Source organism: Asterias rubens, unplaced genomic scaffold (assembly GCF_902459465.1).
Source record: "Asterias rubens unplaced genomic scaffold, eAstRub1.3, whole genome shotgun sequence".
NCBI lineage: Eukaryota > Metazoa > Echinodermata > Asteroidea > Forcipulatida > Asteriidae > Asterias > Asterias rubens.
This window is the reverse complement of record NW_022985713.1, coordinates 34,798-53,572: the sequence shown is the minus strand read 5'-3', so window position 1 is coordinate 53,572 and position 18,775 is coordinate 34,798. Positions and strand designations below refer to the sequence as shown.

The 18,775-nt window shown below is 45.6% G+C and overlaps 1 protein-coding gene across 1 annotated transcript in view; it reads right to left on the bottom strand.

The window, feature by feature from the left end:
* LOC117306304 overlaps window positions 1-18,775 on the bottom strand; it is a 94,024-nt gene that overhangs the window by 44,315 nt on the left and 30,934 nt on the right. Inside the window, exon 5 of the mRNA XM_033790899.1 lies at window positions 11,237-11,397. Within this exon, the coding sequence (XP_033646790.1) occupies window positions 11,237-11,397 (161 nt within the window). The remainder of the gene's footprint in view (window positions 1-11,236; window positions 11,398-18,775) is intronic.

Sequence of the window (18,775 nt, the reverse complement as noted above, 5' to 3'; positions counted from 1 at the left end):
GTGTCAAGTTATCTTGAGGACCGCTGCCGTCGCCTCCCTGGACCGACCCACGATTAACCAATAGTCGAGGTGATGGAAAATCATCACCCCTCGTCTCCAAACTGCTGCCCAATCAGCCCCAGCTACTTCGCCTGTGGCGTGGAGGCCTGTGGTTTCCTCAGGTCCATCTCGTCCGTGGCCTTAAGGCGTTTAGCCTCAGACTCCATGGACTCCTGAAAATTACCCGCAAACAGGACTTTCCCCATCAGAGGGAGCGCGTCGATACGCTTTTCGTGCCCCGCGGACGGGAGACAAAAAACGCATCTTAGACGTGCAGCCGTTAGGCCGATGTTGCTAGGGTCAAAACCCTTGCAAACCGGGCCAGATCGGTATGCAGCCTGCTGTCAGACAATGGATTGGAAGCTACCAACATGTCTGACGGAACCGCTGAGTCCTCAACACCAACTAGTGTGAGGTACTCGGATAGAAGGAGTCGGAAGGACGACGTGCGCATGCCAAAGCGTGACGCTGAGTCCCTCTTCCCGACTACCTCTTCCATTTTCCCTTGGGCTTTGTCTGCAAAGGGCAATTTGGAAGGAGCTGTCCCCCTATCGGCCGCAAGTCTATCTGACGCCAAGTCTGGTAGAACTGGGTTCGGAAAATATATATCAAAGTCCACCGTGGGGAATCGATAATAAGTCTCCGCCCACTTGGAGTAAGTATTCCCAAATGGTCGCCAACATAATGCCCTCGATACGGTCACTGCAGACACGATCGAGTGGCAAAGCTGGAAAATTATTTCCGCTCCGCAGAGTCGGGCCTGTCCTCCACTTGAATGATTGTCGTTCAGCACGAGGATCCTCAGATTTCTCGACGGGAAGGCCCGGCATCCGAGTTCTGTCCCGCTTGACAAGGCGCAATTTAGTTTCGGTAATTGACGACCGCTGAATGCTAGTGGCCAACTCGTCCTTTTCCAGGGACGAGTAGCTAGCCGGACTCAAAAAAGGGTCGGAGGCACCCAGCAAAGGCGTGCCACCAAATGGCAGAGCTGTGCCCAAACCATGATGGTCCGACCCCTATCGGACAGGAAGGCTGATCCCCGGCGGGGATGGTGCCCTTGTACCCAAGTGCGTGACTGTCCATCCTGCCCCGCGCCACCCCACGTAAGAGCGTGTGTGGTAGGTGCGGAGCAGTGGCTGTGAGGGGAGGCCGGTGCACAGCTAACCAAGCCCTTTGGGCCTCCCTGACCTGAGTGCACCCAGTCGTGACCGGAATGGTCGGGCTGGATGTACAGGCCCGGTGGGGCAAAATTCTTAACCTCATGTCGGCCGGAAATGTGGCCATGAGGGTCTGGAAAGCTGTCATGAAAATGGATTGACACGTCATTTAAAAACTGCTCCGTAAATTAACAAAATTCCACCACTGAATCCACCGTCACCTGCTCTCAAATCGTCAATACACTCTACTTCACAGTTGTGCTGAAATCAAGGTAATCTTTAATCTTCAATAATCACCAATATGCCACCAAAAAAAGACAAAAAACGGTTGGTCTCGACTGCTGACCATGATGACGACCAAGTCAACGGTGATGGCGCCATTTCGGACTCTAATTCCGACAGTCTTTTTTCCATACTACGAAAAGAGCTCCAAGAAATGAAGTCTGGTATACAAAATAAACTTGATACAGTTCTCACCAACCAACAATCTCTTCTTTCGAGAATGACTTCAATTGAGGACAAGCACAAGGAGCTTGAAAAATCTGTCATTTTCACATCCCAAGTAGGAGTTGTATACAAAGCGCCATCTATTGCCCACGATGAGTTTATGACCACTTTTCAAAATATTTGTTCTAGCATAAGCTGCAACACACCTTGTGTTATCTCAGGCGATTTCAACATCAATTTACTTAATTATTCAAATTATTGTTCCCAGTCATTTATGGATTTACTGGCTACCAACACCTTCCTCCCATTAATTGACAAGCCTACCCGTATTACAGATACCTCTGCTACTCTTATTGATAACCTTTTTTGTAACATATTACCTTGTCCCAAATCAGGTATCTTATTGTCTGATATTTCAGACCATTTGCCGATCTTTATGTACATACAGTCCCCAAACTCCAATGTCCCCAATAGTAGCACTAGCAGTGATAATAATAATCATTCCAATCGTAATTTCTCCCAATCAAATCTACAGAAATTTAACGAGGACCTATTTGCCTCAAATTGGGCTGATGTGTTTTGTTGCAATGACCCGGAAGAGTCTTTCAATGTTTTTATTAATAAGTTTAACTATTTGTACGATAAAGATATTCCACCTAAATCTCACAACCATAAACCCAGTCGTAAACATTCACCTAACTTACCATGGATAACATCAATTAATAAGAAAAATAAGATCAATTAATAAGAAAAATAAACTTTACCGGCAATATATGTCTAATCCTACAATTCCACACAAAAATAAGTACACTAAATACAAAAATACACTAACTAGCCTTTTAAGAACTTCTAAGGAAAACTATTACGCCAATCAATTTGAAAAGGCTCAAAAAAGTGTTCAAAACACTTGGAAGCAAATTAATTCAATTTTAAACAAGAACAAATCTTCAAAAACTATTAAAACAATTATCTCTGATGGGCATTTAACTTCCAGTCCTGATGAAATTGCTGACTGCTTCAACTCATATTTTACGAATATGGTCCGGACCTTGCAAGTAAAATCCAACAAACAAATACTTCTCTCAGTTTTACTGACACCTTGACTAACCCCAACAAAAATTCTTTATTTTTTACCCCAGTTAATAAATATGAGGTTACTGATATAGTTAACAATCTAGAAAACAAAAACATTTTCTAAGCATGTTTATTATCAAACACTCAATAACTGCCATATGTGAACCACTTGCACATATTATTAATACTTCTTTTATGACAGGTGTTGTACCATCTCAGTTAAAGGTTGCAAAGGTTATCCCTGTTTTTAAAAAAGGTGACTCTAGTTGTGTTAGCAATTACAGACCAATATCTATCCTGACTTGTTTCTCTAAAAAATTTTAAAAGTGTGTTTATGCACGTACTATTAAATTTCTAGATAAATTCAGTATTTTGTCAAACTCCCAATTTGGATTTCGTAGTAAACATTCAACCTCCCATGCCCTTTTAGATTTTATTGATAAGGTTTCCAAAGCAATCGATGACTCTAAGCACACACTGGGGATATTCCTTGATCTTTCGAAAGCCTTTGATACAATCAACCATGATATCTTACTGCATAAACTTTCCTATGAAGTCATTCGTGGAATCGCACTTGATTGGTTTAGAAGTTATCTTTTTAACAGATCTCAATATGTGTCCATATTAGGAATTAATCTTTCTCCATGGGTAGACCCACGCACACTGCTGACCAGAGAAATGGAACGGAAGTCTCCCCTCCTTGGGAGGTCCGCCACCCGGCGCAGCCGACTGAGGCTACGGGGGCCGGTTGAATGGCTTGCCTTTCTGGGAGCCAGACATAGACGCGTCAGATCGCTTGACGGTGAATGTCGGGTGTGACGGTCTTTCTTGGTATTCTGTCTCTTGTGCAAATATCGGTCCCGGGTCGAATCTGAGGCCCTCTCGGAGGAATCTGGGCGACCGGGACGCCCGAGTAACGGGTAAAACCCGAAGAGGAGGGCGGGCCCTGTCAGGAGGGCGGGCCCTGTGAGCGGGGTGTGCCAGGGGACTCCCAGCTACCCGACTCCACGTCACCAATCCTTCTACCCATCGCAAGCGCACCACCGCCTATGGCGTGGGCGTGTGTCGATCAGGTAGGGTGGCCTCGCAAAGTCCCATCAACGACCGTCGTGGGGGAACCCACGTGGTCGGCGAGGGCCGGGTTCACTGAGCCATGTGGAGGGGGGGAATCCTTCTGGCTGCAGTGACCCGGAGGCTCGAGAGAGGGCGCGGTGCGCTCCGGAACGGCGTTACCTTTAGCCCTACCTCTCTTGGTCGCCGCCCCGGCACTAGTTTTCTTGGACTTGCCGGGGCGCTTGACCTTAGATTGGGTGGACCCACGTACGCTGATCGAAGAGGGGGAGCGGGAAGGCTCCCTCCTTGGTCAGTGGGTCCCCCAGCCAACTGAGGCTGCGGGGGCCGGTTGAAGGGCGAGCCCAGCGACGGAGTGTCACCGGCGCAGCCCTCCGAGGGCTCCGACTGTCCCGGGGGAATGAACGTACCCCCAATTCCAACAGTCGAAGCCCTCCCCAATTTCCATTGAACTACTCATTTATAACTCTTCAACTAAACAACAACTCTACTATCTTCAATCTCAGTCTTTATTTCAAATCTCAGCAATAAAGGTAAGGTGTTTTTATTTCATTTTCAAAACGGTAAACTGTTGGACACAGAATTAGCATGTCATGGGGCATTGTGGGTAGGACGGTGGAGGGCGCTATTGTGAGTAAAGTCTTAGCAATATTGCCTGGCGGCATAGGGAATATGCAAATTAGTAATTCGACTCTACCAATGTCACGCTCACCATGTTGGTGGGCAGTTTACGTGTATTATCGCCGCGTCTCCTAAAATGCACACTTTACTGCATAACGCGCAGCATAGAGTTATATATAAAAACGCACAGTGAAATTGCCCACCAGTATGGCGCATTCAAGATTTTTCTGCTGATGACGTCAGGTTAAATGGGTCAATAGCGCACGTATCTACCAAACAAGGTACTCAAGGCGCTGAGTGAAAAATAAAAATGTTTGAATATTCACAAAAAGAGGGAAGAACAATCTTGTATGGTTGTGATTGTTCGATGTCCTCACACACTACATGTCTAGATAAATGCATGCCATTATCTGTCGTAACAATTTTGTTCTTAAACGTAAGGTGTAACCATGGTGTACATTTTTGTACCCTAACTGTTTACTACTGCTTTGTGCAACACTGTAGGTATCATGGGGAATATTTACAGAGTGAATTTTAAAAAACACACTTATAGTTAACCTTTTCTTCTTTTCCTTACTCAATATAAAGTACTATACAGAATATGTGATGATCTAATTATGAGGTTAGTGTCAAGTGCATGAGCTTTGCACATGGTAAAGAAAGAATATTAAATACAAACGAAGGAAAGTTTGGGAACTGACTACCATATTGCTTGAATTGTTAGAATTAAAGAAATTCTCCCAAAATCCGCAGGGATTTTTTATTCTATTTAAGAAAATACTCACCTCTGATACCTACATGTACAAATGCATTTACAATGCGCAAGCGCAAGCGACTCCGCTGAACAAAAACAAAGCACCCCTCCTTGCACTGCAGGTCCCGCGTGTAAACACAAATAACGCCCTTCTTTTTATTCGAGCCTTTTCTGTGTAGAGTCCCTGAACCCTTTTAAAACTTTATGGGAGGGAAGGTATCGGAGGTGAGTATTTTCTTTTATAGAATAGAAAATCCCTGTGGCTATGGGAGATTCTATTACAGAAAATAGCTCACCTCCGATACCTACAAATGCAGAGTGCGTTAAGCGCAAGTAGGGAGGGAACAGGACATGCAGTGTAGTGCCCAGAGAGTACACATCTTAACTAATTATGCCTGAAACACATGAAAAACAGGAGTTGTTAAGACATACCAGTATGCTGTGCTTGAGGTGCTCTTAAGAGGTCAAGTCGGCAGTTCTACTGTGTCTCCGGGTTGTTGACTGTGCTGCTGAGCGTAGAACTTGTCTGTCCATGCAACTGTCTGACTGCAGCACATCTCGCAGGTTGCAGGAAGTGAATGTTGACGGATTTACCCAGCAGGCTGCCTGCACAATATCTGGAATGGTCACCCCTTGAAAGAGAGCTAAGATGTAGTCACGCTCCCTGCTTGGTGAGCTCCGATGGGATCCTGGTTAGCCTTTGGCGCTTGGTTCGGAGCCTTTGATGCCTTTCGCATCATCTTTGATGTACTCGAGGCTTGCAGAGAGGATCTACATGTACCCATAGCCAGCGGAGATGCCATTCGCATCTGTGGTGGATGAGATTGAACCTGGGTGGATATTCATGACGTTCGCATCTGTGGCAGCCTTCGATGAACCTGAGACGCTATTTCGCACTGTCAGCGGTTCGCCTGGCAGAGTTGATCCTGGCCGGTTTTCATATGCTCTACTTGGAGAACTGGGCGCTGACCCAAGTTGGGCTTGCAGAGAGGGTCTACCCATAGCCAGCTGAGATGCGATTCGCATCTGTGGTGGCCTTCAGGAAATGTGTTGAATGGGTATGGCCAAGGAGATGCCTTTTGCATCTGTGGTGGCCTATGATGAACCTGAGATGCTTTTGCCGCCGTTAACGGTTCGCCTGGCAGAGCTGATGCTGGCTGGTTTTCATATGCTCTACTTGGACGACCAGGTATTGACCCCAGTTTGGCTTGAGGTCTACCCATAGCCGGGAGATGTTATTCACATCTATGGTGGCTGAGATTGAACCTGGGCGGAAATTCAAAGCCGTAAACGAATCTTCATGAGCTGGTAGAATGGGTATGACCTAGGAGATGCATGTCGCACCTGTGGCGGCCTTTGTGGAACCTGAGACGCTTTGCACCGTTAGTGGTTCGCCTGGCAGAGCTGACGCTTGCTGGTTTTCATATGCTCTACTTGGAGGACCAGGCATAGACCCAAGTGACTGAGTAGCAGTAGGCTGTTGTAGTTTATGTTACGCTCATAGCTTCAACAATCCACATAGCAGAAGTAGTTGCAGAGGCTGCATGGTATGGCAGAACTGTCGTGATGAACAGCTGCATTGCGTCACCCCACAGCCCTTTTGTCTGATCAATATAAAACTTTAGAATGTGGACAGGGTAGCTTGTCATCCTAGATGCTTGAAAAGCGTGTAAATCTTGGACAAAGATATCTGGGTTTGAAAAATTTGGCGACTGGTTCTTAGTCAAGAAGCCAAAGTGTGGAATTAGTTGAACGCCCCCTGGTTCCCAGCGCAAGTGGCCTGTTTTTTTAAGAACAGAGCGTGAAATTTGAGAGTGAGAGTCACTCTCGCAGTCTACGGAGTGACAATAATTTCTCCCGGTTAAGAACAAGAACTTCACATTTTAAAAATAGTTCCGTTCCTTATTTTGTTAATTAATTTAATAGGTAGTACTTTCATTTGTGTGTGTTTTAATGGTGGTTTGTTCACGTATCTTTGTAAATTTTAATATAGCCTCCAATGGCGATATATTTTTTATCTAATTTATATAAACTTGCTGTTTATTTTTATATGTACATTTTTTTTTTATGCAAACTTTTTTGTATGTATTGTAATTTTTACTGTAATTTGGCCATTGGCCACGAATGTAAAAAGAAATAAACTATCTATCTGTCTATCTACATGTATCTACTTCTACATGTAGGACGGGCCGTGGAGGCCGCTAGCAGAAAGACTGGTTTGACTGTCAGCAAATGAAGGAACAGGATCCAGCTGATTCAGAAGAAGACTTTGACCACTGAGAAGTACGCTGCAGAGGTCCCACGAAGGAGTTAGCCTTTTGGTGCGTGGTCTGTCATCGAACATGCCCTCCAAAAGGTGTGAAATGGAAGTGCTGTTTATAAAGGTTTGAGTTATAGCCAAGCCTTCCGAGTAAGACACCAATGACAGATCTGTGGTCAGGAATGGTTGTAATTTCAAGGTCTGAGCGAAACAGGTGAAGAAGAAAAATCCCCATCCCCTGTTATATCAATCAATCAATCAATCGTTAAATTTAAAAGGCGCTAATCCAACAGTCATTGCTCATAGCGCCAAACAGTAAGCTTTTTGAAAAAGGATGAGATTTTATAGATGCAGAAGGGGGCTGAATACCTTCTAGCTGCACCATTTGATGCAATGTTGCAAGGTCCCTTGCAGTTCTGTTGTTTGATATCCTTTGTAGTACTCAAGGTAGCAGGGAAAATGGGAAAAAGATGGACCCCATGAGGCCTGTCCAATCGAACTCAGGGATGAGCGTGTCGTGTACAAAGCGTTGGAAGCTTGTGATTGAGATGGGATGCAAACCAGTCTATGTGAGGCGTGTCCATATTATTGAACTTGTAGGAACTTCCTGTGGAGTTGTCTGTCTTTATAAGGACTATACGATATATGACTCTGTTCTTTTAATGATGAAGAACCCCTTAAAAGCTCCAGCGGGTAGATGTGAAGTAGCTTTTCTGTAGGTGACCAAGTTCCCACCACTGAAAAATTCGTCCAGGTTGGCCCCACAACACGACAGTGAGGCATCTGTATTTAGAGTCACTGATGGAGTGGGTGGCGGTGATGTTGAAACCACAGGGAAGATTCTAATAAAGAATGTACCATTTGAGATGGGATTGGATGAGAGAGTTGACAGGAACTGGTTTGGTTAAAGTGTAAAAGAAAAATCAGATGAAGCTGAAGATAGAAATGAGCATTCTGCACCACGGTACTGGGTCTTCAAGACTGGCTATAAATCCAAAAAAGACCAAGTCAGACCCTGGCTGAGAGAATTGACGGAGTAAACAAATTCCACTTTGGTGAGGCCACATTCCACAGTGGGGGGAGGGGGATTTTGTTGGATGCCCGTAGAAAGGTTGGGCTTTGAGATGGAACTAGAGAAGACCTCCCTATGTTGATAATGAGCCTTACATGTAGGTTCGTTGAAGAGCTTTGACAAGTGTCCGAATAAAGGATCAGCCAGTCGTCCGGGTACCTAGATAAGTGACTCTGGTAAAGACCCTTGGAGGCATCAGGACTGGTAGGTTTTGTGTGGGTAATGGACTGGAGGTATCTCCGGTGACATGTATGACTCTTAAGGACAGCTCATAGCGTTTCCAGGAAATGCTTGGTTTGAATAAGGCACTGAGGGGCCGAAGGTTGATGATCGGTCGCCACTGGTTGAAAAATCTTGGGAGCAAGAAGGAAGGAGATGAAGCCCGATCTAGTATTCAGGAAGAGGGACTTAAGCATATACATTTTTTTATTTTTTTATTTTTAAGAATCTGTTGCGATTGAAGTCACAACGTCTCGCAACCGACCACCCACCGGTCCCGGAGCCAGTGAGACGTGAGGTAAGCAGTTATGTGGAGTCATTGTCTCCTGGGTCCTTGAGACCACTGCGTCTTGAAGGAGTGGGTTGTGCTAGAGGGTGTTGCCTTAGCCGCAGAGGATTGGGAATGATAACTTGGTTTGGCTGCTGAGCGAGAACAGTTAGCCCTTGGTCGACGAAAATTGGACTGGTAGGGGCGATGAAAAGGCCCTTTGTCGCTTTTCCTGCCCTTGTCGTTGGTGCGTGGGGCAGTGAAGAAGAAGATTTATTCGAGGGTCGACGCAGGTTGATCTACCCGTCAGTCTTTAGAAGCTTGGCCTCTTGAAGCATACATGTAGTATCATCAAATTTATTTGCGAAGAGATCACTCCCGAGCAAAGGTAATTTTTCCATCTGTTCTCTAAACGAGCACTGTGAGGGCCAGTAGAGCTGATCGAGGATGAGCGACCTACGCAGGGAAGTAGCCATAGCCAAACTGGTAGTAATTGACTGTAAACCTGAACCGAGGCAGTCATCAAGAAAACTAAGCATGACTGGCAGGAGCTCTGGATCCACTGTCGCAGGGTCCTTTGAAGCCCGAGCGAGATTATCCAACAATAATATAGACATGTTGGAAACCTTGGATCCATAGCTCAAATGACGGTCTAGCTTCTCGAGAGAACTGTTGAGTACTCTAGTGCGTTTATCTGGGAAGATATTTTTTCGGGTAGGCTTATCAGACCGAAGCTTATCTTCAACTTTAGATGAAATTGTTGGCACGTGAATTTTTTCTCAGTATCTTCAGCATTCCTATTGAAGAGACTTGATTCACAAGGAATCCTCATATGCTTTTTCTTTTGAAAGATTGAAAAAGTCTCTTCAATATTCTCAGAGCAGAATCTGTCTACAGGAATAGTAAACTTTGGTGGAGGATTGAGTTGGGCAGAACCCTTGCAAAGAGACAAGCGGGGAGCCTCTTTGGGAGAAGGAGAAGGAAACTGTAAAATATTACTCACTTCAGAGATGACAACTTTCCCTCTGTGGAACATGGAAGTAGTTCCAGGCTCCATCAAATCAAAATCTGGCCCAACGTAGCTCCTTGGGGAGGATCCAGAACGGGAGTAGTGACCAGAAGAATGACGTCTTGGTGAACAAAGACCGCCGCTGGTGATCCATAGTGAGGTATAATCGGTGAGCGGGACCGAGAACGGGACCCTCTAGAACGGGAACGGCGAAACTCGGAGCAATCCCCGATGCCGCCAAGGAAGTGACGCCGAGAAAAATCCGCGCTACGTGGTGGTGGGCGGACTTCCAAGTGAGAGAAACCTTCAGAATCCGGTGGCTGTTCCTGCGGGAAGTAGCCGGCAAAACTACCAAAGGGCGCCGAAAAGGTATTATTAGGTGTTGACTGAAATCTGCGAGGATCGCCAGGGAAGAAAGACCATTTTTAGGCCTGGAAGTTGGCGGTGCAGTGTGAAGGAAATGCCCGGAACTCTTTTGCCGGAACCTGGTGTAGATGGGACTGTCCGGCAGAGGCGGGGAACGGGCGATCAAAAAAATGACTGGAGGGTGACAATACTTCCGAAGCACCACAATTCGTTATTGACAAATTGACATCCAGCGGGGGAGTTGGTGAAAACATCGTATGGTTAGATGAAGATGTAGTGTCTTGGAGAATCTTTGACAAAACCTGGAAACTTTCCCGTTTGGTACATGTAGGTGACTTGCGTTCCAGACTATCCTGCCAGGCCGTAAAATATCTCCAATTCGCAGTAGACCAGCCGGAGCAGACCTGCACGGTTTTTCCAGACGCGACATCTCTGACATGTTGCGTGGATGTCGAACTCTAAGGTCGAGGGGAGAGCACCGCAGAATCTACATCTCAATTTTCTGATAGGTTTCTTCTCTCCTTTCGTCGATTCTGACATCGTAACGGAGTTGTCCGGAAACTGGACTGCTTGCCTATATAGTGTGTAACGCTACGTTGTCTTGATAGAGCTTGGGAAAAAACGACTTGACACTATGGGCGCTGTAAAAGGAAGGGCATTATTTGTGTGTACACACGGGACCTGCAGTGCAAGGAGGGGTGCTTTGTTTTTGTTCAGCGAAGTCGCTTGCGCTTGCGCATTGTAAATGCATTTGTAGGTATCGGAGGTGAGCTATTTTCTGTAATAGAATACAGGCTTTAAACTTGATGGGAAAACATTTTAACTGTTTCTAAACCATAAATAATTTAAGGTGTTAGGTGCATTACAATGCATACTTACTGTTTGGTGATTGAGTCATTAGGTATGGTCCAAAGTGATGCGACTGTTTTTGGCAGCGACTCATTTCTCTCCCATGGATTCTTGCTTTTACCACTGCTAAAGCCACTGAGTTTATACAAAATTTCTTGCTTTCGTTCACACAATTCTCCCAGAGATACATCCTATAAGCAAAACAAGAAATAATAATAAAACAAATTAATTCTATCAAGTTTGGCATAAACAAACCTCAAATTCAATTTTGCCATGTTGTTTCCAAGTTTTAAAGGAACACGTTGCCTTGGATCGGACGAGTTGGTCATTGAAAAGTGTTTTAAAAAACCTTTTGTTATGAAATGTACATGGTTAGATAGATAATTCAAAAGTAAAATATAATGATCCACACATATTTGCTTTGAAATTGCACGGACAGCCATTTAGGGGAGTCAAAGATTTGCCTCCCATAAATGGCCGACCGTGTTAGTCGACGAGGTAAAAGGAAAACCACGCAATTTTGAGAAATATTTGTGTAGATCATTGTATTCTACTTTTACAACATCTTTCTAACCATATACATTTGATATCAAGAGCTTTTTATAAACCAACTCGCCCGATCCAAGGCAACGTGTTCCTTTAACAAATCTATGATGGGGACATAATAAACCGATTAATGTAGGAAGATGTATAGTTATCCACTGGGAGATGACAACTTTTACAAACACATAATCCTGTTTATACACCCCAAACTTTTTTTTAGGGATATGATAAAAATGAAGGGGTGACATTTATGCAGATAGACATAGTATGCACATGTATGCTCTTAGTGTGCTATGCTTTGTTTCCCTAACACAAATAGGGTACTTTTATGTATGGAGCTCATTTTAGAAATCTCCCTTTTTCTCGGTTCTATAGAACTTATGCACATGATATCAATTGTAAAAAATCGTTTTGCTTGCAAAGAATGAGGCAGAGATCATTTCTTTGGTGCAGACCATCAGGATTTTCAGCAAAGACATCGGCATGCAATTTTTTCTAGAGAAAGGTGCTTGAATGGCAATAAAGAGGTGAAAGAGGTAAATCCAATGGTGTAGCTCTGTCAGGAAGCACAGTTAAGGGCTTTGGGTGAGGAGAGTTATCGGTTTACTTGAACAGGACCAAGTAATGGAATTGATTAAGGCATGGAGAACTGAAGTAGAAAACCAAGGGCTTGATAACTGCAGCTCAAGACAAATGTAATGAAGTCAAGTGTAGAATGTTTAAAAAGGTAGAGGAGACTGTATTTCATACATGTATTGTCACTGGGATCTATGCAAAAAAAATTGTTTCCAAGTGCTTGCAAAATCTTTGACCATTAAACAGCCATGTTCCAGAGAAAGTTGTAGAGACCGACCAAGTCAAGATCCTCTCGGACTTTAACATTCAGACTGATCATGTTATAGAACATAGGCTTATGGATGGTGTAGTCTTAGATAGGGCAAAGAAGATGTGTCATGGTTGACATAGTAATGCAAGGTAAAATAAGAGAAGCTTCAAATGAGACAAAAAGATCCAACAGTAAGGGACCATGGATAAATTATGTCACGGGAACGACCGCGTCGCGGCGCGTTCCTTCGCGTGACAACTTGAACAAAAGAAAACCTACTGAGTGGAACGCGTTCTCCAACCACCCGGTCTCGAGGAAGACCCACTGTATAACAAAGGAACAATGGTGTTGGCCGAAAACCAGTGTGTAGTTATAATCGGCTTACTCACGGGTAGATCAACCCAAGTTGTTTCCACTGCAATAAGCTATACATGTACGTCTACTGTCGTTTCAATAAATAAACAAAAAACTAAAAGAGAATCCATGTAAATTTAATAATTGTAATAATATTTTGAGTGTTTTTTTTTCCAAGTTTACAAAAAGATTAATCCTAGCCCTTTTCACGCAATAAGTCTTCTTTCATTTCAATTGAAAAATTAATATTAAATTCATGTAAACGTTAATTGTGTTCCCTACATGGTTCTTTAATTTATATTTATAAAAATTTGAATTCAAAACACAACCGCAGATTAAAAAATAGAAAATACTGCGTCTTTGCGCGACCACCCTGCAAAATAATCCCCCAAAATACAACAGAATAAAACATAGGAAAAACATATTACATTAAACAGTAAAATTATACTCTTTTTGTTCATCCAGGGTATCAAAAATGTTTCATGTTTGAACAAGGAAGCCAACACGTTATGTAGTTTTCAGGAACTGCTGAAAATTCACAACGTTGTTGACATGCCCACCGTACCAGCGACGGCAAACAATGTTGTATTGTATGAATTTAGCTTGGGCACCAACGCTGCTTACTATTGCAGCTTTCCGAGCATGTGCTGACATGTTGAGTCTTTTATCTCAAGGCGGTTGTAACTAATTTTGTAAGCTGTTGCGCAATATTTTACCAACAGAGGGCGTCACTCTCCCACTAACACATTGTTAAGGAAAGCCCTCTAGCGTTCACAGTTTCTTGCATTATAGTTTGTTCCACGCAAAGTAACAAGACTAGTAGGCCTGTATATTGAAAACACTGTGTGTGAGTGTCGCTGGCTAGTGCGTTTGTTTACTGTGTAATTTTGCGTGTGTTTTGTGTGATTGCGAGCCGGTCAGCATGATTTCGCGGTACCTTTATGAACGAATCTCGTAAGTGTAATAATCTCTGTTAACCCGGGTCCTAATTTAACAATTACATGTAGAACCAAAATAAGTTGGCAATGATTTCAAATTTAAGAATTGTCACCAGTTCAACTTGTTAATGTATATGGCAGTAGCATATTGGTTTTGGCAAACACATGGCTGTACATGGACATAATTATTATCTCCAACCCATTGTCTGGTGTATACCTGAGCTAGACCACAAACACTAATCCTTCACCCCCTCGTGGCTTACTTATGACTGCCTTGTCCATGTAATCTGAACAACAAAAGGCACCAACAATAGAGTTCGATAATGAGGGACCTTAAAAATCACTGAACGCTTAATCCATCTTGGGACGGCCGCGTGACAATTTTGGGACAGACTCATTCTGGAACGAGTCTGCCTGCGGGCGGCCGCGTTCTTAATTTATTCATGGTCCCTAAGTACCGAAACATGACCATGGAACTTTGCGAGATTTGGCAGGTGAAAGCAAAAAATAGTCCCGGCTGTTGTGGTTGGAGCATGACCATGGGCCAGGTTTACCGAAGGCGTAGGCCAATCTGTTGGTGAGCCAGATTTGATCGCCTGCACAATACAGCGGGCAATCGTATCCTTGGATGCTGCCCAGTGAGAGGGAACAGAGGCAATGAACAGCTGCTTGCACTCCCCCTGTAGGTCCTTGGTGCAGTTGAGATACCATTTCAGCCCCTGTACAGGACACCATAGTCTGTCTTCCGGAACCAAGGACAGAAACTTCAGTTCGGGCACAAAGATATCAGCTGGTTAAAAGGACGGGAATTGGGCGCAATGAGCAGAATCTTGCGGTTTTCGCGCTATATCTTTGCAAGCACTCTTGACAGGAGGGAGATTGGGGGAAAGTGGTACTCTAGTATCCCGTCCCTTGCCATTGACAGGGCATCCGTATGAAGGGCCAAGGGCTCGTAGCAATCCCGTCCCTTGCCATTGACAGGGCATCCGTATGAAGGGCCAAGGGCTCGTAGCACCGAGTGCAATACACGGGCAACTGAGCGTTTGCTGCCGTTGCAAATAGGTCCACATGTGGCCGGTCTATCCATCCGCCTGAAGAGCAGTTGGGCAATTTCTGGAAGCAGTGACCATTCTGTCGGGACAATCTTTCCGAAAGCTTTCCGATATGAACGCTGAAAGCTGAATATTGGACTTGCTGGTCCAATGGAGGAGGTTCCATACCAGTAGACACAAAGATGGGGATCAAGTGCCCTCTGGTGGTTGATGTACATGTAGGCGACCACAGTTGTGTTGTCGCATCTGATCTGCACATGGTGCCCTGATATCAGTGGTTTGAACCGCTCAAGGGCATTTACCACTGCCCACACCTTCAGCAAGTTGATGTGAAGGCATCATAAGTTCTTTTCCCATATGCTGCACACCTGTCGTGGGGGCAGCGTTGCCCCCAACCCGTCAATGAAGCATCTGTCATGATGATCACGGATGGCCGGCGTTGTCGAAAGGACAAACCCGATGCCACATTTGCCTCTTGATGCCACCACCGAAGACGGGGATGAATATGGCAAGGTATTGGATCATGTGACCCAACTAGTGTCGCTTTGGTGGATAAAAAGCTAGCAAGTGCAGCTGAAGGTCCACCATATTGGTCATGAGCCCAAGGAGACGTAGCCAAGCAAGGGCTGTGGCTGATGTTCTCTGTAGAAAAAGTTGGACAAATTGCTGTAGGTTCGCCACCCAGTCGTGAGATGGTCGGCGATCCCCCTCTGGAGGCCGAAAAAATTGGAAGCCGAGTTGGCTTCGGCCTAGATTTTTCCTCTTTGTCGATAAACCCGAGGGAGCTCATTAAATCTAGTGTCATGGACATGGCTGATCGAGCCTCCGCCTCGGACTGGCCCACAACGAGCCAATCCACTAGATATACGAATGTGGTAATCTCTTGTCTGTGAAGATGTGCCCCGATCACTTTCACAATTATCGTGAAGACACCGAAGGGGAAACAGTAAACTCGTAAGTGTTGTAATGGTCACGGTGGAACAGTACATGAAGGCCTATGCGTCCTGTAGGTCCAGTGACGCAGCTCATGATGGAATCAGCAGTGAGTCTAGGACCACCCACATTGTGTCCATCCTGAAGCGTTTTGGTCCGATGAATCTGTTGGGCTGTTTTAGATTCAGAATCGGTCGCCAGACATCGGTGCCCTTCTTCGGTGTCAGAAAGAAACTGGTCACGAACCCTATGAGTTCTTGTTCTCTGGGTAATGTGTGAGTAGCATTTTTTTGTGAGGAGGCAATGAATTCCCCCAAATCAAAGGTAATTTGCGAAGGGATGATACTTACCTGTTAAACCTACAATTGCACATTTGCCCTAGCCATAGGCTTTCACTAGATTCTTTTTTTCCACACCACAATAGCGCCCTCAAGAGCCCATACATTCCCTATGCCTGTCCCCATGTGTTGGATAACTCGACCTCTTTTTCTTGAGGTGTGAGTAAAAAAGACACAGCACACGCCGAACCTAAGCGGGGAAGGAGGGAGGTTAAACAGGTAAGTATCGTCCCTTCGCGGACTCCCAAATCACCTTTGATGTGGGGGAGTCCACTTCAGGGACTCCCTTACCTGTTAAACCTACAATTGCATAGACTGGCACAGAAGAGAAGGCGGTGGGCCTAAGGGTGAGGCATGTCGTAGTAAAAACAACCACTCGGAAAACCGATAGCTATTTATAGTCCCTTCATGTTCTCCCAAACCATGAAAACAAGAAAAGGAAGTTGGACTACTCACCAAGGATTGGAGGCCAGAGGAGAAACGTCTCGTCACTCCTGGAGGGCTGCCGCAGGGGGCTGAGGTACACTCAGAGCAATACCGCCAACTTTTCCTCCGGATGATTGGACATCTCGGAGGTAACATGACATTAATGTGGAAGGTGTCTTCCAGGCTGCTGCCTGTAATATATCCTAGAGAGGAACACCTTTAAGAAAAGCCCATGAAGTGGACATGGACCTGGTCTCATGAGCACTAATTGGATGATTATCGGTCATGGGTGAAGGCCAGGAAGCCAAGGATGAACGTATCGCTCTAACTATCCAGCGGGAGATGGTGTCAGGTGAAACTGCCCTATATGGGCTGGTAGTAGTTATGAAAAGTTGGGTTACAGGGCCTCTGAGCGTCTTAGTCAGGCAATGTACCACTTCAGAGCCCGAACAGGGCACCATAATTTGTCCTCTGACGAGAACGATTTGATATCTGGAACGAAAATGTCAGGGGGGGGGTGTATGTGTAGGAGACTGGTTCTTTGCTAAGAATATAATGTTTGGGACGAGGGGGACACCGCCTGGTTCCCAGCATGTGTGACCTGTGTCAATTGATAAGGCATGGATCTCGCTCCGTCTTCTACTGGTTGCCGTAGCTATCAGGAATGCTGTTTGCACAGACAAATCTATAAGTGAGGCATTCGATAGCAGTTCGAACGGGGCCCTAGACAAAGTGTGAAGGACTTGTCCTAAGTCCCAAGCAGGGAGAAGCTTTTTGTTCGAGGGGCGCTCGATGAACATGCCCCGGAGCATTTGGGTTAATGCGTTATTGTTTGAGATGGAAGATCCATCTGGGAACCCAGTGTGAACTGCTCCCACAGCAGCACAATAGCCCCGAATAGTGGCCACTGTGAGACCCTGATTGAAGAGTTTCATCAGAAAATCACCAGGGCAGGGATCAAAAGAGTTGTGCCGGCACCATTTATGGTAATGTTGAAGCCGGCTGTCGTAGGTCCCTCTAGTGAACTTTCGGCAGCCTCTGGCAGCCATGGATGCAGCGTCTGATGAAAGGCCTGCTGATCTGAAGGAATGTTGGACAACATCCAACACGTTAAGTGGAGGTTCTCCGACCCCGGGTGGTAGATCTTCGACCGGGGTTGGGCAATGAGATCCGCCCGTCGGGGAAGTAAGTCTGGGGGATGTATGAGGAGGCGAATGAGCCTCTGAAACCATGCTTGTCGAGGCCAGAAAGGTGCAATAAGGAGCACCCTGTAAGTCTCCACTTCTATTTTGGCTATTACTCTTGGAATTAGTGAGATCGGGGGGGGGGGGGGGGGTAAGCATAAGCGTACATGTTTTCCCAGTTGATTGACAGGGCGTCTGATGCCCAAGCCTGAGGATCCCGACTGCGAGCGCAGTATACCGGTAGCTGGTTGTTTAGGGATGATGCGAATAGATCTATGTGAGGGCAATCGAACCTCAGGAAGATGGATTGCACCACTGCCTGGTGGAGAGTCCACTCCGTGGGGGTGACCCTGCCCCTGGACAGGGCATCCGCCAAGGTGTTTGTTTTCCCTGCGAGGTGGGATGCAGACAGGTGTACATTGTTTGCCAGACACCAAAAGAGGAGGTCCCATGTCTGTACACAAAGGGTTGAAGACTGAGTCCCCCTTGTCGATTGATGTAAGAGACGACAGTTGAATTGTCGGACATGATGAGGACGTGTTTTCCCCCCAATTTGGGAGTGAAGTGTATCAGGGCTCGATGGACTGCCAGTAACTCGAGAGCATTGATGTGGGACAATCTCTCTACTTGGGACCATGTCCCAGCGGTGGTCTGTGGTCCCATATGTGCCCCCCACCCTGAGGGGGATGCGTCCGTGGTTTGGGTCATGGTTGGTTGAGGTACGGGAAAAACTCTGCCACAGCTGATATTTTCCCGCTGAAGCCACCAGTTGAGATGTAAGAGAACTTGGGGAAGTATTGGTACCACTAACGACAGGGGGTCTCGTTTTGGCCGATACTTGGCTAGAAGATGGAGTTGGATTGGGCGCATGCGCATCCTGCACCAGGGAACTAGATCTACTAGGCTTGCCATTAGTCCCAAGAGGCGTAACCAGGCCAAGGCTGGTGTCACTCTTGCAGAGATGAAGAGGTTTAC